This window comes from Triturus cristatus, chromosome 5_1 (assembly GCF_964204655.1).
Source record: "Triturus cristatus chromosome 5_1, aTriCri1.1, whole genome shotgun sequence".
Lineage (NCBI taxonomy): Eukaryota > Metazoa > Chordata > Amphibia > Caudata > Salamandridae > Triturus > Triturus cristatus.
Window position 1 is genome coordinate 698081851 of NC_140587.1, and position 23909 is coordinate 698105759.

The window sequence follows — 23909 nt, forward strand, 5'->3', positions numbered from 1 at the left end:
ATGGATACTTCACCTTTTGAATATCCCCAGGTACTATGCTGGATCTGGAAAATTGCAGTTGCTCTCCTGCCCCAGTAGATGGCGTTTGACTCCACCTCTGCTAGCACCCGAACAAGACATGAAAGAACCTATATATCACTGCCCCACGTTGGTTTATTATTTATTTTTTCACTCTGTGACCAGGATCTGGAAGAACCCACTGTGGAATATTTTCTACAAAGTTAGGATTTTTGTAGGTCTAGGCCTGATGATTCCACTTAAAAAGTCAGGATTCAAACCTTTTCCTCCTGCCATGAGCAAGTATTCGATTCGGACCAGTAAAAGGTCTGCTGTGGTGTTGGGGGCTTAAGCACGGCTTGAAGTCATGTGACAGGTGTGACCTCATGCACTTCAAAGCCATTAAGGTGTGAGAGTTGAAGCTCTTTATGGGGCAGGCAAGTGGCGGTCCCTGGGCTCTGTGACGGTCTCACTCAGACTAGGTCTTCCCCTTCCTAGAAATTTGCTAAGGATAAGGGGAAAATGCACAAGAAGCAATAAGGGAAAAAGGCTTCTACACCCAGACACTGATTCCATTTGAGCGGTATGACCTACACTGCGCTACACTTTAAGCAGCTTAAAGCAACCAACACTTCAGCAGAGCCAAAGTTGGTAGAGGATAACCCAGCACTGGAGCCAGCTTCAGCCCAGTACGAACACCGATGTGAGCTCTGGGCCTACCCTCCACCCAGTGTACCCAGATTTGACTGTGCTGATCCAGCAGCGGTCATAGTGTTCACCCAAGCCGTGTTGCCGCTGTTTCATAGTCTTCTGTTTTCCTTTGGTATACTGCACCCCAACTCTCCCTGTCACCATTGGCCCCAGATGACCTCCTCAGGGTGCACCACCAAATTTAGCTTTCCTACAGTGCCAACCCTCACAGACAGTGCAGAAGCTGAATCATTTCCTATGGATGGCAGTATAGAGCTCGAGTTGGATCCAACGGCTGACAGGTTCAGCACCAACTCTTCCTCCTCCACCCTACCTGGTAAACTGTTGTTTTAACCCAAGGGTTCACACACAGCCTGAGGGAGGGAGTGGTGGCACCCCACCTAATGTTTGGGCCAGCCATACAACAGACCATTGGGTTCTGCAAATCATAGAAGTGGGTTATGCCCTCCAGTTTCAGTAGTTTCACCCACCATGTCTCCCATGTTCTCCTCTCATTCAGATAATCACATTCTCCAGGAAGAAATTCTTGGCCTTGTTGCAAAATAATCTGTGGAGATAGTCACAAAACAGGAGATTGGGCAGGCATGTTACTCCTGTTATTTCTTTATACACGAGCACAACAGTGGTTTGTGTCTCATTTTTTACCCAATGCACTTGAATATATTTTTTCCTAACACAGTTCATTCTGACTCTGGAACTAGGGGGCTTGGTGGTATTCTTTGACTTGCAGAACACATACTTTAATCTTCTGATCCTGCAGTCTCACAGGAGTTACCTGTGCTTTGTGGTAGCTCTCCTCACTACCAATTTACTATCCTCTTCAAAATCACATCCGCACCTCATATCTTTACCAAGATAAGACCAGTGGTTGCTGCAGATCTGCAGAGGTCGCGAATCTCAGTGTTTCTGTAACATGATTATTAGATACAGAAGGCAGATTCACTGAAGCTCATGTCAGCCTATCTGAATCCCACAGCAATCCTGCAGTGCGGCTTAGGATACTCCATCAACCTACCTCAGTCACACCTGAAACCCTCCCGATCTCTTTTGTTTATTGGTACAGTGTTGGACACAGCATCTCTCAGGGTCTTCCCACCTCAGAGGTTTTAGGATGTTCGGACCTTGAATCCATTGTTTAGGGAATGGGCTCTTATTCCAGCCCTGGAATTCCATCATCTGCTTCTGTTATCATTTTGGTTACTAACACATGTTCGCACATGTTTGCGCTCCATTGGTGCCTTTGCCTCCAGTGGTTTCAATATGGGGCACTCTGGAAGCGGCGGAAGATCTTCAAAGCTTGTTGGTGGGGGAGGATCTCATTTGTGAAAAACCCTTCTGCCCTTCACCAGCAGTGACCATAGTGGTGGCAGATACCTCCACTGCAGGGTGGCATGTGACCCTGGAGAATTTAGAGATCAGAGGCCCTTGTTCTCTAGCAGAACAGAGTTGCAACAGTGATCGGCTCAAAACTGTGTGCAATATGATTGTCACTGAAGGTTTTTTGCCCTCCGTTTGCAATTGATGTGTACACATCAGTATGGACATCACAACAGTAATGTTGTGTCAACAAGTGGGGCGGTCTCCTCCTGTTCCGTGAAGCTCTGGGACTGTGGGCTTGAGCTCATGTTGTGGGATCAGCCTTTTTCCAACCACTTGGCAGATGCCTTGAATAAATCTTGTTGACCACTTGGAGGTGGTAATGTCCATCTTTGCCTTGTGGCGAAGCCGCCTTGGTGGATCTCTTTGCAACTGACAACAACGGGCATTGCCTGCTGTGTCCTCCAGTTTCCACTGCACGGAGCCGTGTGGGGATGTGTTCTCTAACTTGGTATTTTCCCCTTCAGTATTGATTTCCTCACGTACCTCTTACTCCTTGATTGCTGATAAAGCTGCGCCAGGAACTGTCACATATATACTGGCTACAGAGGGTTTTGTATTCATACCAGTTACAATTGTTTCTGTGTCTTGCTCATCTAGAGCCGCTCAGGGCATACCTCCGCTTGCATTGAGAAGGGCAGGTCCTGAACCCCATCCTCCTGTGCCTCCACCTTCATGCCTGGAGATTGAGCGAGCCATGTGACTTTCTTCCTCTGACGTCTGGATATTGTGGACATCATGCTTTTGGCATACCTTCCATCAAAAAATTCCAGTTATGCTGGATGTCGTAAACCATTCTGTTTCTTGGTGCTCAGTTGAGAGCGTTGACCACCTGAAGGTGTATATGTTGGAAGTGTTGCACTTTCCACTTTGGTTAGCCCAGCAGGATTTTGCACTGAGCACCGGTAAAGATTCTATTTCTGCTTTGTCAGCCTTTTTGCTAACTGCATGCACATTCTCTGTTTAAGTTCCCAGTTGTTATAAGGTTTCTTAAGGGGTCATCTTACGTTTTCCCCTTTCTCCGTTCATTGTGCCTTAGCAGGACGGAAAATTGCTTCTCACGTTTCTGACAATTGCGGATTCTGAACTATAAAATCATTCTTCTCAGTTGACAAATAATCTTTTCGTGTGAGTGAGTTGCAAGATGTGTGTCTACCCTTCATTCACATCTTTCTTCCCAGACAAGATGGTTCTGAGAACAAAAGATGGTGACCCAGTTTCACATTGGCCAGTTCATTGCCTTTTCTAAGTTTTATCCTCTGCCTCAACTCACTAAGAAAGTGGAGAGCTGTATTGTTTAAATCCTTGTAGAGTGGTCAGCTCCTACATAGTCAGATGATCGGACGCACTTTGTAGGCTGTGTGGATACTATAAGGGGCAAAGCTGTTCAGAAGAGGACTGAGTCCAGATGGATTCTTCTGTGCATTAAGATGTGCTATGCCCTTGTTAAGAAGGAAACACTAATGGTATTGTAGCCTATTTCACTATGGCAAAAGCAACTTCTTCAGATGTATCCAGAAGTGTGCGTGTCTCGGACTCGTGCCAAGGGGCAACATGGTCTTCCATCTACACGTTTACTAAGCATTATTGCTTAGACTCAGAAGTACAAAGGGATAGTTATTTTGAATATTTGCTACAGGGCTTTCTGGCTTGACCATCTCTTCAGACCTATCACCTTTGAAGGACATTTTTGCGGTATTCATTAAAAAAATATGGAATCTTCAGTTAGAAGTTTCCATCAGGAGAACAAGTTACTTGCCTTCGGTAATGATCTTTCTCTGTTGGGTACCCTGCCTACAGATTCCTCACCAATCTCGCCCACTTCAATGTATGAGGACTGGTCATAAGTACACTTTAGTAAGGTTCCTAGTTAGATTGGTGCACTGCCTAACTATTGATAAAATCCTGCTGCCCCTGTCCCGCCTCATTGTACTTAGAAAAAATGAACGAGGAACTCACCTCAGGGTACTGGTGTGGTGCTTTGTGGTGTCATGTATAAGACTTTACCTTCCGCCAAGATGGAATAGAACACTACCTACCGATGCAGGAGAGCTTTTGCAGTTGTTCCAGATCCAATATGACCATATGTATGTACATGGTATGTGCTGGAGGAGCTTCATCTATTGACTCTGGAACACATCCCTGTTCTCCTTCAGTGAATGTAGTGCTAGGCACCAGTGTATGGGAGTGGTGCTGTATTATCGCACATTCAGTATTGCTGCAGAGATTTCCCAAGTCGCAAGGGATGGTGACATCTTGCCAGACTTGTTGAAAGAGACCGGAATAAAAGAAGTTGCTGTGTAAGGCCTGTGAACAGATGGTACATTAATTCTTGATTTAGGGGAAGGGGGCACGTTAGCTAAGGCAAATGGGCAATTTAACAGTTTAAACCGGACTCAAAATTTCCGGTTGCAGTTGTCACCAAGAACACATTGCGTCGTGGGGATGAAGAACTGGTTATTCCATCAACCACAATATGGGGGAAAAGTGAACGATCCTGGTGTACTGCGGGATGCGCACTGCTTGCATACTAGAGAGAAGATAATGGGAAATGTATCTCGAGAGCCACTACACTGATTTCCTATTCCTCATGGAAAACTTATTTTTAGCTTAAATATATTAATCTCTCTACTTCCTGCTTTGCCCTGAATTCCCCAGGCCATCATTTAAAGTGACTAGAGGCACGTGCCCTTTTTGTATGTTTGATATCAAACAACTTACCTCCTCACCCTTGACACGATTCTTGTGCCAGCGGCAATGTGACATGCAATCAGGTGGATACTTTAAAAGTTACCCACCTGGTTGCTCCAGCCTTTCCTGTGCCCTCGCTGGCAGCCTGCAGCTGCAGCTGCTGCAGCCAAGACAGGAATCTGACCCTCTGCCAGGAGATGTGAACTCTCCCAGGAGTCAGAATCAATGGCTTGGACAGGAAGAAGGTGAAACCTCCCTTCATGACAGGAAGGCTAGTGAAGTGGAACATCAAGTGGAACATCAAGGAGGTGAGCTTCAAAGCTTTCACCACCTCTGATATGCATCTAGGCTGCTTTCCAATGAAATAAACAGCCATCCCCCTTCCCCCAGGCACATTTGTAGCCAGGCAGGCGGGAACATTATTTAGTCGAGATGTATACCCCCAAAAGGCTAGGCACGCCATTAGTGTGGGCTATTTGTTCCATACAGCTGAGGAAGACCACTGCCATTTTTAAAACTGGTCGAATAAAGGGTTCTGGGCAGAAAATTTGACACACCCACCTCGGATGTGGTCACCTCCGGGGCGGATTAGGGGCTAGTAAACCATTGCCCACTTCCCCCACATCCCTAAATCTAGCATTTAAGGGCCAGCCTTGACACTAGAACCTCAGTTCTGATCTGACTTGTAAGAGGACAAAGATGAGATCTGTGTCTGTGACAACAAGGCCTGCTCAAAGCAAAGGCGTGAAACTCTGCACCTGTGGCAACCATCCTGAAACTGCACGACTATGACTCCTCCCAGACCAAAGCTCTGTTCCCCCAGACTGAGTGACCTCTTTGGGAGCCAAAGACAACTCCAGACCCCCTTGTACTGGTGGCACAAGTCCTCTGCACATCACAGGTAAAAACAGCGCACAAGAACCAAAGAATCGCTGGCCATCGGGCCCTCCGAGGGATCACCCAAATGTAGATGGTCCGGTGCATTCTGGGAAATGTAGTCCTGACCTCCACTAAGTTCCAGGTGGCTACCTTGTTCCCCGGACTTCGAAATAACCTTCTGCTGAGCTTACCACTGCCTAGGCTTAGTGGTCGCCAGTCTGGCAACCACCATCTTTACCTCAAGGGAGTTCTGCAAAACCTTCATTCGACATCAGCAGTGGCTTTGTTGATTACTTTTTGCACCAGGTTCCCCACCAGCACCATGTAAGTGGTAAAACCAGCTCCTGTTCAGTGCCTCGGAAAGCCAGGACAACTCTGCACCCATGCTTCTTGAGATAGGTAACATCAAACTGACTGTCGTACCCTGTTCCTGGGACCCACATCACCTTAACCCTCCTTGGGTTCCACTCATCTTGACCTGCAAGTGACAGGTTGTCACTAGTTGTTTTTACCGTTGGCCGCAATGATAACGTTTTGCAGTACTAATGTGGAAGGATTTCATTTTGCTTCTAAATCTATAACACCGGTTATATTTATCTCATTGACTTCATTTTGGTGTCTAGATTTACATGAAAATAATCTGCTTTATTTTGATAAATTGGTGTTGGATTTTATTAGGGTTGTGTCAATTACTTATTGTCCACGTTGGTACTCTGAAATGCTTAACACATGTTCCTCTAGTAAAGCCTGACTGCTCTTTGCCACTCTGCCGGGACTGAGCTAAAGACCATCTTTGGGGTTTGTGAGAGTATTGCATACTGAAGCCTAACCAGCATCACTACTTAATACTCCACCTTCCTACATTGACCAATCTGGACAATGCCTTCCTGATTTTCGCCAACTTCATTGATAAACTCTTTTTGCTTACATGTTGAAGAAAATCCTAAAATGCAGGGGTTATCATAATTGCTGGCGATAATAATTGTTCTTACTGTATTTCTGCGGTCCAGGTGCTTATTAACTCAGCTGGCCCTCAGAAGGGTATCTCGGCTTTACCAGGGAGAGCACTAATTTTATAATCTATTGAAGTGTCTAAAAGCAGGGAAGTTGTTCATGGCACATGATAAGAATATAACATGGCAGTCATAAGACCCTCGTCCTTTCTGTCTTTAAAACCCAGATTCCTGATAGCAGGACTCTACCGATTTCTGAATACTCAACCCAAGTCTTCACCCTCTGTGACTCTCAATAGTTGTGCACTCTGTACTGCTCCCCCACACTGGTTCATCCCTGAATACTTCTGCCCTTTAGCACAACTCCCTGCATTCTCAAGAAGCTCCCAACGCGTAGTCTGCCATACAAAACCCAATTAATGCACACAGGGGGTCTAATGGGAGTAAATAACCCAACCACAAATGTACTACTCCGCAGTTAATTGAACACACAAAAGAGTACATCTAGTTATGGAAAGAATATTCTTGTACATGGAAAAATGTGTTTTTAAGGGCAAGAGTCCTCACCCACCCAAAGGTGGCATGCTTCATCATTAGGTTTCCTCTTCACACCAGACCGCAAGGTACCTGGTGTGGGCTCCAACTCTACAGCGGAGAAGAGCTGAAATGTTTTTAGCTCAGGATGAGCAATAGGTATGGGTAGAGGTGAGTGCTAGGTATATAAAGTGTAGTTAATCTAAAACTATCTCCTGGTAGGCTATATGTAAGGTTTATTCTGGTACACACCCCCCTCCCTCCCCTGATAGGATAAAAAAAAATGTGAGGGGGAATCTGGGAAAAATTCTCCCATTCAATGGTCAACATTTTTCCCCCTTAGAGTGACCTAACTCGGGGTTCAGAGTCAGAAGCATTCGTCAGAAGCAGTTCTTAGTCACTCTGTAATAACATACCGAGTGCTCATCCTGAACTAAAAAACACCTCTAGCTCCTCTGTGTTGAAGAATTGTAGCCCACACCAGGTACCTTGCTGTCCTAGTGTGATGAGGGAACCCAATGATAAAGAATGCCACCCTTGGATTAGTGAGGGCTCCTGTCCTTAAACATTTATTTTTCCAAATACAAGAACACTCTTTTCTGAATGGATGATCTCTTTTGTGTATTTGATGCAAAAGACAATTACCATATCACACCTTTTCTCCTATTCACATGCATCTGAAATGTCCTTTTATACAAATCAAGAGGGGCTATGGTGCTATTGAAAGCATGTTCATCTGTGTATGTATACTTTGTGTTGCTGACCTTTCACCTTTCTACTACATAGGTGTTTTTTTCTGGATAAAATTCAGGAAAAGCTTCCTGTTTGCCATGCCGATGATAGCATGGAAGTTGATGGAGGAGAGGGTGCAGTTGACCGAATGGAAGTCGATGAGCAAGAAGAAGATATAAACACTTTGATAAAAAGCTGCAAGTTTACAATGAAAATGAAGATGGTGGCGAGCGCGAGAAAGCAGGTAAATACAATTTCAGAATGTTGGGAGTTTGCTGTAAAACTGTGTACACAAAGCAGTACAAAAGAAGCATGAAGACTGTAGCCTTCCTTTTCTGATCAATATCTTTTCCTTCCGATTCCTCACTTATGAATCTTGCCAAGCACCAGACTGAATCAGGAAATGTTCCTAAAATCTTCAGCGTTCTGCTTATCCAGGACGTGATTGCAGTGGCCTTCTATACTGGTGTCAGTTTCTATTATTTCATGCCTTTCTGATGCAAGTCTGAAGATTCTTCTTCTGTGTTTATCAAATTCCTAAGTGTTTTAACATTACTTGTATAGCAAATTTGGTCAAATGTCACCTCTGGAGGTCTCTGGGTTGTAGCCTTTTAGGAACCTTAAATCCTAACTTGCTGTTGATCCCCCCTGCTCCAGAGAGTTTGACGATCCAAACATCATCAGTGAAACTAAACCCCAATGCACCTCTGACCATGAGTATGAATTACTTGAATCCATGAGGAGCCAGCGTTTTCGTAGCCCTGATCTATCGCTACAGTTTTTAATCTTCCCTAGATGAGCTCGATGGACCTTTCTGGGGAAGTCCAAGTTGCCCAAATAGATCTTCTGTTAAATGCATAGAGATCCTTAGCACAAACACTTAAAAAAAAATTCTGCTATGGCACATTTGTTGGGTTTGGCCTTCCCAGCTAAGCATTTTAAAAACTCATCAAGTTCATGGCTTCTCCAGAATACAATTTTTCTGGTAGCTGCAGCCCTTTCATCTGATATCTGTCTAAAAGCGAGAGGCCCTGCTATTCCAAGAGAGAGGGTTCCATATGAGACTTTGTCACCAGTAGATTCCCTTGGAAAACTCAAAACATTCACCACTTGTGTACTTCACTTCTTCCAAAATCATGCACTACTCTACATCCGTCTTTAAAGGTACCCACAAGACAATTCTTGATGGCCAATTTTTAATATCAAACCATATGAAGCAATTTGTACAATAACATAAAATTCATCTGATTAAAAACAGTTTAAAACCCAGTCGTAAAAGCTATTGCACATGGTATTATGAATACATTATAACAAGAGAGACAACACAAAAGACATACACATTTGTCATCAAAAACTTGTTAATTTGAAGGAATCAATAGAATAATTATGTTATCTGAGATCTTTTCAACATATAGCACTTTGTTCCTCAAATTTAACACAAGTAGGCGTCAAAGCATTTCAGTGAGTTAACAGGATAGAGCCACCTTCTTCAGGACAACAAGAAATATTTGTATCCCTCCCAACAAATATGCAGCATTTTCCTTTATACACTATTGCTCCCGAATTTGTTCAGAGCATGTGGTTGTAGATACAGTTATTGATAGGTAGCACACTGCTGTTCAATAAAACTCTTCCAATAAATAAAATCGTATGGTGCGGTAATTCAGTGAACTCCCAAATATCATGACATTTAGATAGAAACTCCTTATGGTTCAAATCAAGCAGGACTCCTATTATAGCAGGCTGAAAGCTGGAATTCCAGGACGTAACCAAGGAGGCTAAAAAGCCCTCCAATCACTTCAATCCTCCACTAACAGCACCTTCAAAATGTCTGTCGATGTTTTTCAGTGTCGTGTGGAGTTCGGTGATACGTCCTGTCTCCACACCGCTTTCATCTGATCCAGGCCTTGCAGTAGATTTGCTCAAAGTAATAACATTTGATTGTTCAACAAAGATCCTGTAACCAATTTATAGGTCCCTTTATGTCTTGAGAAAGCAGCTTCAGCTGCAACTTGGGGCTGAGAGAATCCCCTGAGAGTTATAGTGTGACTTTGCACATTTTATCGCATTCTTGTAAGCATTGAAATGAAATCCTGGACCTCTAAGGAATAATTTCGGCACCAAACACATTTAAGTTGGCGGAGCTTATGCCTCGTAGAGACTTACTCCTCATTAAACCAGTTACTATGCACCTTATTAAGATGACTTTTTTCTGACTGGGGACCATATACAGATAACTTAAGCAGATGGCTCAGATTCATTATGGTGATGTCTATTAGCAAACTCGGTTGAACTTGTCACCACTGTATTAATATCCCATTTACTCCTTTTGCAGACTAGGCTAGTCGTTGATTTCTTTGATATTCTGGAATGGGTTGGCTCCAAAGGTCAATGAAACAGCAGTATATAATGATCATACCATAGATCATCAAAAGCTGGTAAGTTCTTAAACAACTGGGAGCCGGTAAAAACAATGTTAAGGATTATGCATTCAATGAACACTGCTTGTATCAAAAGTAAACAAGAACAAAGATTCCTTAAACTTAATTTGAGTATCATGTGAGGGAACGTCCAAATGCACATTGAAGACCCCAATCAGTAAATTATTCACGTCTGTTGGCAAGTTGCTTACATGGAAAAGAAGGTGCTTGTGCACTTCGCTGCACTGCGGCAGCTCCCTTGCGATCGACAACATGAGGACAGGATTTGTGCTAGATCTTCAACACTACTCCTCTCAAGTGTGGGAATACACTGTCTGCCAGAGGTAGGCTTGATCAACACCAGGGATCATATAATCCTAACCTGGTGAATTACTACTCGGCCACACACAAATCCTGTTTACGGCTGTACGTGTTTTTCATGTCCCATACACTAATGAACATCGTAACAAGGGATGAAGACAGTGTTATATCCTTCTCTGACCATGCTACAGTGATATGCCTGTTTAGATAGTAGACTTTTGAAGAAAACAAGAGCACATACAGTGGTAAAATAGTAAACTTCTACGTAAACCTGTAGCAGCTGTAGTGGAACAATAGAAGGAATTTATCAACATCTGATATAGACTTCTAGCCACAGATTACGTACCTTGGAATTTCCTCAGGTGTCAGACTGGGTCCAGAAGATTTTTTGTGAACCGTACCCCTGCATGCTGGTAGTAAGCGTGTTTCGACTGCACGTGCGTCGTCCGAGCCGGACGTGACATCCTCGGCATGTGTGTGTATATATATATATATATATATATATATATTACCTACTGGCGGTCGCCAGTAGGTAGTTATAGTTAGGACCCTGTTTCCATAGGAAATCCGCAACATTCTATTTTGAATAACTTTGGCGCCGGTCGACGAATCCTCGCGAATTTCTCAAAATAGGTGGGGCGCTACGCTCCGCTCCTACCCTGAAAGTCTCGGGGGGATTCGTCAAGCGGGGGCTGAGATAAAAGGGGGGTCCCAAAACGCGTTTTTCCCATGCATTTTTCCATAGGACATTTAGACAGGGCTACAGCCCGAACGGCTGAACAGAATTACTAGAAATTTGGCAGAGAGGTAGTCCTCAGGTCAAGGAAGTGCCTTTTGTAGGTTTGGTGTAAATCTGTTCAGTAGATTCTGAGAAAATAGCCTTTAAATCAATATATATATCTGGGCCGGCTTACGGTACGCTTACCGTAAGCTTACCGTACACGTACGGTGGCGTGCGCGATTCTGATTGGCTGTTAGATCTTAGTAAACATTCGAATCGGCCGAAACCAGGAAGCGGCGGCCGCCATTTTGTGTATTTCACTCCGGTAAAAAAGAGTGATATCTTGAAAAGGGGGCAAGGGAGAGAGTTGCAGACCCCCTAACATTTGTAAGGGGGTCAAAGAAGGACAGAAAAGTACAAAGAAAACATTTATTGATTTTAAAAAAAAATCGCGGGGTACGCGTACGGTAAGCTTACGGTAAGCGTACGGTAAAAAAATAAATAAAAAAAGAAATGAAATTCAGATTTAAGTGTTTAGATATTAGGGGGCTCTAAAAAGAGCCGTTGTGTTTATTAAGTGATTTTTTAGTGGTACCTACAAGTAAGTACCGATGCAGAGTCTAAGGTTCAAGAGGAAGACTCTGTTCCCTTCATCATTGAAGTGCACACCATCTCCTCTATAAATGTCTTGCATGTCGTAACGCAAGTTGTTGTGGTAAATGGAACCCATACCATAGTCACGGAGGAAAGCAGAAACAGATTTGTTGACGTGCTTTCTTACAAGCGAGTGGGGTTTGAGGTTTCAGTCTGTAATGCAAATACATTCAGCATCACTAAGGCTGGTTGCCCTTGCTGGAGTGTAGGCAGTCACCCAGGATACACATGGTGGTGGTCTGAAAAAGCAGTCTGGACATGGGCTTTTTAAAAAATCTGAAAAGTGGATTCATAATGTGTCAGTCTGTAAAAGTGATTATCACTTGCCAAAAAAAAAGAGCAGTAAGTGTGCTTTCAAATTGGCAAAGAAATTTCGTTTTGTGACTAATGTGAAAACATGACTCTGTGTGCAAATAGGAATTAATGGCAGAGATTTATTGCGTTTTGCTCTGGTGATTTCACAGTTGCATTAGTAGGAAAAAGGGGGAGCGATTTTTTGGTGCAGAAGCAGACTCTTAGCACACACCCAGCTCCTTTCCATGTATAATCATGCACAGTATTTACAAGCGAGGGGGGTTTGAGGTTTCAGTCTGTAATGCAAATACATTCAGCATCACTAAGGCTGGTTGCCCTTGCTGGAGTGTAGGCAGTCACCCAGAATACACATGGTGGTGGTCTGAAAAAGCAGTCTGGACATGGGCTTTTTAAAAAATCTGAAAAGTGGATTCATAATGTGTCAGTCTGTAAAAGTGATTATCACTTGCCAAAAAAAAAGAGCAGTAAGCGTGCTTTCAAATTGGCAAAGAAATTTCGTTTTGTGACTAATGTGAAAACATGACTCTGTGTGCAAATAGGAATTACAGGCAGAGATTTATTGCGTTTTGCTCTGGTGATTTCACAGTTGCATTAGTAGGAAAAAGGGGGAGCGATTTTTTGGTGCAGAAGCAGACTCTTGGCACACACCCAGCTCCTTTCCATGTATAATCATGCACAGTATTTACAAGCGAGTGGGGTTTGAGGTTTCAGTCTGTAATGCAAATACATTCAGCATCACTAAGGCTGGTTGCCCTTGCTGGAGTGCAGGCAGTCACCCAGGATACACATGGTGGTGGTCTGAAAAAGCAGTCTGGACATGGGCTTTTTAAAAAATCTGAAAAGTGGATTCATAATGTGTCAGTCTGTAAAAGTGATTATCACTTGCCAAAAAAAAAGAGCAGTAAGTGTGCTTTCACATTAGCAAAGAAATTTCGTTTTGTGACTAATGTGAAAACATGACTCTGTGTGCAAATAGGAATTACAGGCAGAGATTTATTGCGTTTTGCTCTGGTGATTTCACAGTTGCATTAGTAGGAAAAAGGGGGAGCGATTTTTTGGTGCAGAAGCAGACTCTTAGCACACACCCAGCTGCTTTCCATGTATAATCATGCACAGTATTTACAAGCGAGTGGGGTTTGAGGTTTCAGTCTGTAATGCAAATACATTCAGCATCACTAAGGCTGGTTGCCCTTGCTGGAGTGTAGGCAGTCACCCAGGATACACATGGTGGTGGTCTGAAAAAGCAGTCTGGACATGGGCTTTTTAAAAAATCTGAAAAGTGGATTCATAATGTGTCAGTCTGTAAAAGTGATTATCACTTGCCAAAAAAAAGAGTAATAAGTGTGCTTTCAAATTGGCAAAGAAATTTCGTTTTCTGCCTAATATCAAACCATGACTCTTTAAAATTTTTTTAGAAAAATATGTAAATATGTGTACTGTATTATAAAATGTTTTATTAAATATTAATACTTTTTTCTTTTTTTTCAGATTGAGATAAAAAAAATTCGAAAACTAGAACCATTTTTAAAGCAATTAAAATTAAATTTAAATTAATAAATATTTTTTTGAGTGGGTATGGTAAGTCAAAAATTTCATGGTCCCTTTTTTCCACTTCTCTACAATCACATTTTCAATTTTTAATTGTAGTCTCTCAAGGACCTTGTAATGTGATAATTGATTTTTAGTGTTTTTTTAAAAAAAAAAAAAAAAAAAAAAATTACGCGCACCGTACGCGTACGGTAAAAAAAAAAGTTTTTAAAAACATATATAAAAAAAAGATGAAAGATAAGGTTGGCTCTTAAAAGAGCCGTTGTGTTCATGCAGGGACAGAGGAAAGAAAGATTGGGAAAATTAGTCTCTGCGACAAGTGTGCTGATCTATTTTGTTGTTCACTAGGGAAACACTGGTCTCCCTATGACAAATTAGATCATGACAAGAGGCGCATCGAATATCAACCCTCAGAAATCGAGGGTTAATTTCCTGAGGGCCAGCAAAAGGAGATGCACCCCCCACAGATGAAGGGCTCACCTGACCTGCAGAAGAAGGACTCGGCACTGCAGATGATGGTCCAGGCTGAGCTGCTGTGGATGTGCTTGGTTGACTTACTGAAGGGTTACCTCCAGTAAGTCGAGCATGTGTCCTTTTGTGTACATCCTTGAGGTGTCTCATCATGGTATGATTCCCAAAGGAATACTTCCTGTCAGGATTACCTCTTGAAAGTACACGCTTACACAGCTTACAAGTTACTAAGGGTGCATTTACCTTTTGCTGGCCTTCAGGAAAAGTAAAATAATCCCATACATAAGAGGTCTTTTGTTTCCTCGCTCTCTGCCTCAAGGTAGTGCTGCTAGTGCTAGCCTCACTCTCAGAAGGGCTCTGCTGTTCTGCCATCGTATCACAAAGTCAACCCAGCTCCTTCTCCTAAGGGATCACAAGCAGAAATGAGGGGAATGGGTGTGGTGTAGGAGAGTTCTAGAACTGAAAGTAGTTTCAACCAATCAAAAGTTGTGTTTCATGATCACATGACCTACCGTACGCTTACGGTACGCTTACGGAAAAAGTACGCATGCGCGTAAAAAAGACACGCGCTTGCGCGCATGCGCTTAACAGTCACTCCCCGACACTTCCGCGTAACATGCGCGTGTAGCGTACACACGTACACGCCCACGCAGTGTACGCACAGCTACGCAAATTGCGTAAATATGCGCAAACAGCGTAGATAAATTACGGACGTTGCGTAAACCGTACGCTTACCGTAAGCTTACGGTACGCGTACTAAAAAAAATTAAAAAAAGGAAAAAATGTATTGCAAATAAATTTTACATGTTTATTTTATAAAATATATTAAAAAAACATATTAGAGAATTTTAAAAATTTAACCATAGACAATAAAAAAAGGATAGAAAATTAATATAAAAATATGTTTAAAAAAATAGAAGAAAAAAAACAAAATTAGCATTTAAAAAACCTTGCAAATTCACTGAAAAAACCATGGGTTTCACACACGTTATAGTTAGGAATTAGCATTTAAAAAACCTTGCCAATTCACTGAAAAAACCATGGGTTTCACACACGTTATAGTTAGGAATTAGCATTTAAAAAACCTTGCCAATTCACAGAAAAAACCATGGGTTTCACACACGTTATAGTTAGGAATTTAGCATCAGTGATGTCATGAGTGATGTCACTGACCATGTCATGAGTGATGTAATATGTGACGTCATCAGCAGTGCATTGCGGGCGCGCGAGTTATAGTTAGCTGAACTAACTATAACGGGGGAATTTCAATGGTTTTTTACGAGTGAAATGTCCAGCTAACTATAACATGTGTGAAACCTTTGGTTTTTTCATTGAATTTCTAAGGTTTTTTAAATGCTAATTCCTAACTATAACGTGTGTGAAACCCATGGTTTTTTCTGTGAATTGGCAAGGTTTTTTAAATGCTAATTCCTAACTATAACGTGTGTGAAACCCATGGTTTTTTCAGTGAATATATATATATATATATATACATATATAGGCACTACCCAGGCACGCTGATGTCAGTTCCTTTCTTTCCGCGCCAGCCAGCATTGATCCAGAGAAGAGCTACTGCTCAGTCACTTTTGACTGGATTGTTTTTACTTTTTGTCGACTTTTTTTGAGTTTCTTTTCCTCCTGGTGTTGCAGGGATGTCCTCTAAGAAGGCCAGCTTCAAGCCTTGCGGCCCCTGTCATCTACCTGCATCGTATATGTCTGTGGTGCCTTGAGCATGACCAATACCCGAAATAGTGCTCCGACTGCCATGAATCCCAAGGCCTTGCGGGAGCGATCCATCAAGCTCATGGTGGCACAGCATGCAACGTTGCGACGTTTGAGGTCCCGGTCGAGGATAAGGTCCCAGGAGCAGATGTGAAGTCCGAGATCCTCGTCGCACTCCAAGTCGGTTGGACACTCTGGTAAGTTCCGCCACAAGAAGAAGAATAAGTCGAAGAGGTCTTCAACTTCTCCTTGTCCGTCGACTGACGAGATGAGGGAGCATTGACATTCAAGGCCTGGCTCAGCAGTAGAGCTGCGCCTGGGCCGACTCTGTGCCTATCTGATTTTCCGGAAGTTGAAATGACCCCAGCTCAATTGAAGGAGTTTTATGGGGGCATGTGGGTCATATTTGGACTGCCCAATCCCTCCAGTGCACCTTTGGGCCCGAGAAGTTGGCAGGGGATCCAGACCCCGGCTCCAGTCAGGCCCCACGTATACATTCCTGGATCCGGACTGGCGCCCGCTGTACCAACTTGACCTTACCTGATGCCTGTCCCTATGCCGATGCACCCGACACTGCCGACACCATCCCCATTCTGATCCCCGACTCCAATAAAGAGCCAGAAGTATGCCCAAAACCGTATCAGGTACTTTCTGGAGCCTTTCCTCCGAGATAGGAGCCTGAGTCCTATTCCCCTGGGTTAGGACTCTGGGAGCTGTCGCTGGACCCTTAGGAATACCAGCCATATTTAGAGAACCCTAACATGGACTGCTGTGAGGAACTGGGTTAAACCAGTGGACTGGATACTTCTTCAGATACTGGTATGCTTTATCCCCCTACTGTGGCTATGTAGGAGGGAGCCTCTTATGCAACAGTGGTATAGAGGGTGGCTGAGGTCTAGGACCTTCAGTTGACCTCAGTGGCAGCAAGACTAATGTCTTGATGGAAGTGCTGTGTGAGAAGTTGGCCTGATGTATGATGTCACTAGTTCTAGTGTACACCTTATATCAGTCCAAACAACCCTTATGGTGATTGGTTGTAAAGTCAACCTTATAGACCAGCTATCCTAGTGGTAGCATGGACAAGAGCAGTCTTAGGCTAAACTCTGAATGGCATGTGAAGCCAGCTGTGATACCATATATAATCCCTTGAATACCAAATGAAAGGACACCACAACAGATATATATATAAAATAAAGTGTATTTATTCTAGTCAAACCCTCAGCACTCTTTATGAGATTAGAGGCAAGTACAACACAGTCTTATTCAAGCATACATTAAGTCACACAGGTAAGTAATACAGTTAGGCACTAGGGGCCACGCAAACCATATACTAAAGAAGTGGTGTAAGGACCACTGTCACGGAAATAGGATAGGCCTAGGCCTAGGGAATCGCTGGGGCTACACTACACTAGCAACAGTTAGGAAGTGGGAGGCCCACGGGATTCAGGTGCAGAGTGGAAACACTCACGCGTAATGCGTAAAAGTCGATAGAATTACTAGCAGTTAGAAATTAACAGTTTAAGGACACTTCTGAAGCAGCTAGAGAGTCGAGACTCGGAAACTAGACCCTAGGATAGTCACTACCCTTGTGAGCACCGGAGTACCCAAGTTACCTAGCCCACGGACTGCGGGTGCATAGGTGTGAACTTGCGTCGGGTTTCGTCGTGGACTTCTATGGATGCCTGAAGGAAAGTTGCTGACAGGCAGTCAGTGAAGAGTGTCCGGTGGATCCCAAGGCTGGGATCAAGAAGAGAGGATACCTGCAAGCAGAAGGGACAGAGTCAAGGTCACTAGCCAGTGACCACGTGGAACCAGGAAGGAACCCGGCGATGTCGTGAAGATTGCAGGTGAAAGGTGAAGCTTGTCGCTGCAGCCACGGGTACCAGGAGACGTCGTGGACGACCAGGACCAGGAGGCGAGCTGTCCCACGAAGGCTCTTGCTGTCGGCGGCGTCGAAGTCGAACTAGGACTCACCAAGCCTTGGCAAGCTGAACCCACGAAGAACGGAGGACTTGCTTCTGGTGCAGACCAGGAGGGTCTGGGGTGCTTCTCTTTTGCAAAGGAGCGGGAGCCAGTCTGGAGGAGCCAAACCAGCAGTGAAGATTTCAAGGTGTGTCGTCACAAAGGCCGCTAGCCAACGGGCAAGCAACCGAACAGACGCGGCAAGCAGGAAAATGCAGAAGGGCCCCACGCAGGACTCGTGGAGTGTGGGGGGCTGATCTTCGGTGCAGATGGTGCTTGGGGTTGGGGCTTCTCAATCCCCGGTGCACAACTTCGAGGGTGCCTCAGAAGCTGCGCTGGAAGATACTCGCCACTTTTCCCAGGCAGCCGGTCCCACGTCTCTCGTCGCCTCCACGGATCTCAGCTCGGCTGTGGATGTGGATCAGGGTCGGAGAAGTCTGGAAGTGAAGGGTCCGGTCGGGCTCTGCAGTCGGTCCCTCGTAGAACTTCAGCAAAGCAAAGGGTAGTCTCTTGATGGTGCCTGTTTGCACAGGGTAGCCACTCCTTGGCCACAAGGGAGATTCTTCAGTCTTCTTCTTTCGTCGAATGTCGAAGGTCCAGAGTTTCTGTTCAAGTTGCAGGTTCAGGATAATCTAATCTCCTGGGGCCCAGCTACCACTCTTATACTAAACTGGGGGGCTGGGTTGCCTGCTAGGTCACGCCTTATGGGTGGTACCTGGGAGGGGGGGTGGTTACACCCCCTTCCCTTTGTCCAGTTTCGCGCCAGGACTGGGGCTGGAGTACCCCAGCACCGGTTTGAACTGGACTATGCACGGGACACCTTGTGTGCCCCAGGCATGTCTCATTCTTTTCATCCCTCCCTGCCCCAATACACTAAGGCCTGTCTGGGGTGGTGCTCGCACCTCCCAAGGCAGGAAACCTATTGTCCAAGCCTCCCTTGCCGGGATCACTCCCAGCAGCAGGAGGTCAGACTCGTGTCTGTGGCAGCAGCATCCATTTTGTGATGCTGGGGCTCTGGTTAACTTTAACCGGGTAAGTAGGTTACAACATGTCTTCTCCCTCTAGAAGGGAGGGATAATATCCTAATCCCCAGAAATGGGATGGGGGTATTATTCCAAAGTGTTAGACACCTTACACGACATGTTTTGATAAAGCCAACCCATAGTTACCATAACCGTTTAAGATTATAAGGCACTTTAAGAGTATATGGTAGGCTATATCATAGAACAGCTATAAGGACATGGTTCCGAAAGCTGCAGACAGGCTCAGCTCATGCTAGAGCACCATCTCACATGTTACCAGGCACTCTGCCTCCAGGATTGTTAAGGCCTGCCATAGGAGTGGCTGATAGGTACACATGTGTCTATATGTAAGTTAGGTATAGGAATACTACACCTAAGCAAGGAGGGATTACACTACCTTGCCCCAGCTGAGTGATCAGCCAGTTGTGTCATAATGGAAGGCCAGGCCAGGGGTGGCATAATACATGCTGCAGCCCCTGGTAGGCCTAGGGTGCACCTATGCCCTGGGTACCTAAGGTACACTGTACAGGGGCCAATAAGGTGATCCTATCCAAATGGGTTATGCACCTAAAGTATATAGTATCAATTTAGAGAGAGAACAGCAGGGCTGTGGGTCTGATTAGCAGGCCCACAGCCACATCTAAGTCGAAAACCAGTAAAGCCAAAGCAAAAAGTGGGGGTGAACATAGAAAGCAGACCCTACTCTCCTACATGCTGCAACTGTCTACTCCTGTTCAACAAAGCCCTCACTGACTTCCTTTTGGGGACATGGTCCAAACACAACACGGGCTCCTGTAAAAAGGACAATTGCCCACCGTCACTGCCCCACTCAAGGCGACCCAAATTTCCTAACCCAACACCCTACCCCAGATTGCTTGGTGGTTCAAACCTCAACGTTCCATGTAAATACTGGTGCTCCCTCCCGCCCCCTAGATAGGGAATCCAAGAGGCTGGACTCTTTGGGGAAGAAGAAGTTTTCTACCGCCTGCCTGGCATTGGGGTCCGTTGAAACTGCATGCTTTTTGGTTGGGCCTCTGCTCCCATTCTGTATGGGAAACGATTGCATAGGTGCTGCCAAGGGTCCCAGAGGAGGCCTGGGACATGCTCTCTCAAGCTGTTGCTGATGGGAGAGTGCAGCAACATTCACTGTTCGTTGTGGACTCAACACGACCGACTCACTGGACAGAGTGGTTTCATTGAAAGGGGCCTTGAGGCGTCAAGCCTGGTTGAGGACAACTGGCTTTTCTGGGGATGTCCAATCATCTCTTATGGACATGCCCTTTGATGGCACCTGTCTCTTTAGAAACAAGGCGAATGCGGTGCTGGAGTGCTTGAAGGACAGTCAGGCTGTGGCCAAGTCCTTGGGCGTTTCTTTGGCCTTCCGTCACCCTCAATCCACCTTTCGCGGCTACAAATGGATTTTCCAGGTGCACCAATACCTGCCCAGCTACCGCACCACACGTGGTTGCCTGTGTGGTACCCACAGACCTCGTTGGTCAGGCAAACAGCAGTCAGGTCAGTCTAGCACCCCTCTCAGCAGCTGAAGCCTCCTAATCTGCCTTCTAACCAACATGAGCACCCAGTTGGCTGTAGGATTCACCATCACCTGCCCCACTGGCAGTCCATTACATCGGACATGTAGGTTTTGCTAATTCCACGAAGGGGCTACTTCCTCCCCTATGTGACAACTCCTCCCACCATGCCACCATCGCAAGACTGGCTGACGGAGGATCATCTGTCCTTTCTCCGCAAGGAAGTCATGACTCACTTGGCCAAGGGTGTCATAGTGAGGGTACCGACACCAGACGTGGGTCGTGGTTGTTATTACCTCTACTTCCTGGTGCCCGAAAAGGACAGAGGACTTTGTCCTATCCTATAACTACAGCCCCTCAACTACTTCCTCAAGAAGGAGAAGTTAAAAATACTCAAGTTAGCTCAAGTCCTGTCTGCTTTGGACCCAGGAGACCAGATGATAGCGTTGGACTTGCAGGATGCACATTTCCACATTCCCCTCCTGCCTGGCCACTGGCGTTACCTGTGGTTCTCGGTAGGCCACAAGCATTTTCAGTTCACAGTGCTTCCTGCTGGCCTAACCAGCGCCCCTCAGGTGTTCACCAAGGTGATAGCGGTGGTTGCAGCTCATCTGCGCAGGTCAGGGATGCCAGTCTTCCTCTATCTCGATGGTAGGCTGTTGAAGGCAGGCTCACCACAGGCTATAATTTTCCACCTCCAGACTATGACTGACCCCCTGCAGTCGCTGCATACCTGACCTGACTCCCTCTCAGACGCTTCCTTTCATTTGAGCTGTTCTGGACAGAGTGCAGTATCTGAAAAAGACACGTTAGTGATAGAATCTGAAAGAGACATGTTAGTGATAGATTCCTTACCTTAGAATATCCCCAGGCGTCAGACTGGATCCCGAAATTTTTTTGTAGCAGTACCCCTGCGCATCAGTAGGTGGCGTCGTGCGGCTCCGCGTCCTTCACTGGCGTTTTAAGCGCCGAGATGACACCACGGAAACTACTTAAGCGCCACCCATGCGCGCTGACGTCAGTTCTTTCTTTTTCCGCGCCAGCAAATGCAGATCCGGAGAGAGCACGTACCTTAGTCACTTTTTGACTGCCTTTTTGAGACTTTTGTCTCACCTTTTTTCTCCTGGTGCACATAGCGATGCCTGGCTTTAAGTCTTGTGGGGCCTGCCGTCGCAACATGTCGGTGGCGGACCCCCATGATGTGTGCCTCTACTGTCTGGAGACTGACCACGACTCCCGGTCCTGCCGGGACTGTCGAGCCATGGCCCGAAGGCCTTGAGGGCGTGACGCCGGAAGCTGCTGGAGGTCCGGCACTCGTCCCAACGCCGCTCCAGGTCCAGGGACAGTTCCCGGGACCGCTTGCGGGGCCGCAGTCATCGCTCCTCAGGCTCCAAGTCTTCACCATCGGATTCAGGTAAGCGACAACATAAAAAGAAGTTGAAGTTGCGTGTTCGCTCTGCGACGACCCCCCATCGGTCCTCGGATGCGGACGAGAGAGACAGGGGCTCTGCCCCTGCGGCTCCTTTGGAGCCTGGGAGTCCCGCGGCCTACCCGCCTTTCCCGGGTCCATCGGCGACTCCCGAACAGGTGCAAGAGTTTCTTGCCACCATGGACCGCCTTTTTAGGCCTCGGGCTCCCTCCGGCGCGCCTTCGGGCCCTGCGGTCCCGTGTCCAGATCCTGTTGGCCCGTCGGCGCTGCCGGTGGATCTAGCTCCGGCACCACAGGATCCTACGCCATTGGCTCTGGCCTCCGGCGCCGCAGTGGGTGCCGTTTGTTCCACCCTTGCCCCGGTTCCAGGACCATTTCGTTCTTACCTGGGACCCGCATTGGGAGACGACGCCTGCCCGTCCCCGGCCAGCTCCGTTCCCAGCGCCGTTACCGACGCCGTTTGTCCGCGAGCGGTTCCTCCTGCGACGGAGGTGGAGGATGACTGAGAGGGGTCCGAGGACCCTCTTGCCAGTCAATGTGACTCCGAGCAGGACTGGGTGTACGATCTGGAGGGCGCCGGCGACTTCGATGTCTCTTCTGACCCGGTGTTTGCCTCTTCCCCCGCCTACGATGGAGGAGGGCACCTCCTACACGATGGTGCTCCGTCGGGCTGCTAAGGTCCTCACTCTTGATCTTCCTACGGTAGCCCTCAAAACTAACCTCCTTACTGAGGTGCTCCAGACAGCTTTGACTTCGTCGGAGCCTCTGCTTCCCTTCAACGACGGTCGCGGTTGGCCACAGGGGCTCCTGTGGATAAAAACATCGCCAGGCATCACCTCCCGGCGCCTGGTGACCCCGCGTTCTTGATCACTCATCCCACGCCGGAGAGTCTGATCATCCAGGCCTCGACGTCGCAGAGTGCTTTTCCCACGGCTTCGCGGTATAAGGACTCTAAGAAGCTGGAGCAGTTTGGTAAGCGGTTTTTCTCGTCTGCCAGCTTGGGGCTGCGGTCGGTGAACACCGCCTGTTTGTTGGTCCGCTATTCCCACGCGGTGTGGGATACGGTTGCTCAGGTGTTGCCTCAGTGTCCTGAGGAGGTCCAGGCTGTGCTTTCCCAGGAAATAGCTGAGGGTAAGGATACGGTTAAGTTCGCCATTCGGTGTGGTTTGGACACCGCTGACTCGTTGGGCAGGGCGATTTCTACGACTGTGGCGCTGCGTCGCCACGCTTGGTTGCGATCCACTGGATTCTCGCCTGACGTCCAGAGCTCGCTCATGGACATGCCCTTTGATGGCACTCGCCTGTTTGGTGATAAGGCTGGAGCGCTTTAAGGACTCGCGGGCCACGGCCAAGTCCTTGGGTCTTTCCATGAAAAGCCCTGCCACTTCTGGGTTTCGTTCCTTTCGTGGCCAAGGCAGGGGCGCCCAGGCACGTTCCTTCAACAAGCCTGTGCAGAACCCGCCTCAGCGCGGCTGCGGACGCGGCTTCCGCAGGGGCGGCTCTGGGAATCAGCGTGGGGGGCAGTCCACCTCCGCCGCTTCTACCTCCAAACCTTCCTAATCCGAGCTTCGTGGAGCACCCCACGCCGGTGGGTGGCAGGATCCGCCACCACCTCCACCACTGGCGCGATATCACATTGGACGGGTGGGTGTTGCAGATCATCCGCAAGGGTTATTCTCTTCCCTTTCAGTCTTCCCCTCCAGCCATGCGCCCTCGGTGCCACCGCATGTCGGGGGATCACTTGGTGCTTCTCCAACAGGAAGTTGCGGCCCTCTTGGCCAAGGGGGCCATCGATCGCATTCCTGGGCCAGAAGTAGGATGTGGTAGTTATTCCCACTACTTTCTGGTCCCCAAGAAGGACAAAGGGGCCCTGCGCCCCATCTCGGACCTCCGGAACGTCAATGGCTTCCTCCGGAAT

The 23909-nt window shown here is 46.6% G+C and overlaps 1 protein-coding gene across 3 annotated transcripts in view; it reads left to right on the top strand.

The window, feature by feature from the left end:
* The window catches only part of PRKDC (protein kinase, DNA-activated, catalytic subunit), a 2754228-nt gene that overhangs the window by 1979553 nt on the left and 750766 nt on the right, over positions 1 to 23909 (top strand). For all 3 annotated transcript variants that reach the window (XM_085605657.1, XM_085605658.1, XM_085605659.1), the window contains one exon: positions 7929 to 8118. In XM_085605657.1, coding sequence (XP_085461783.1) covers positions 7929 to 8118 — 190 coding nt within the window. The remainder of the gene's footprint in view (positions 1 to 7928; positions 8119 to 23909) is intronic.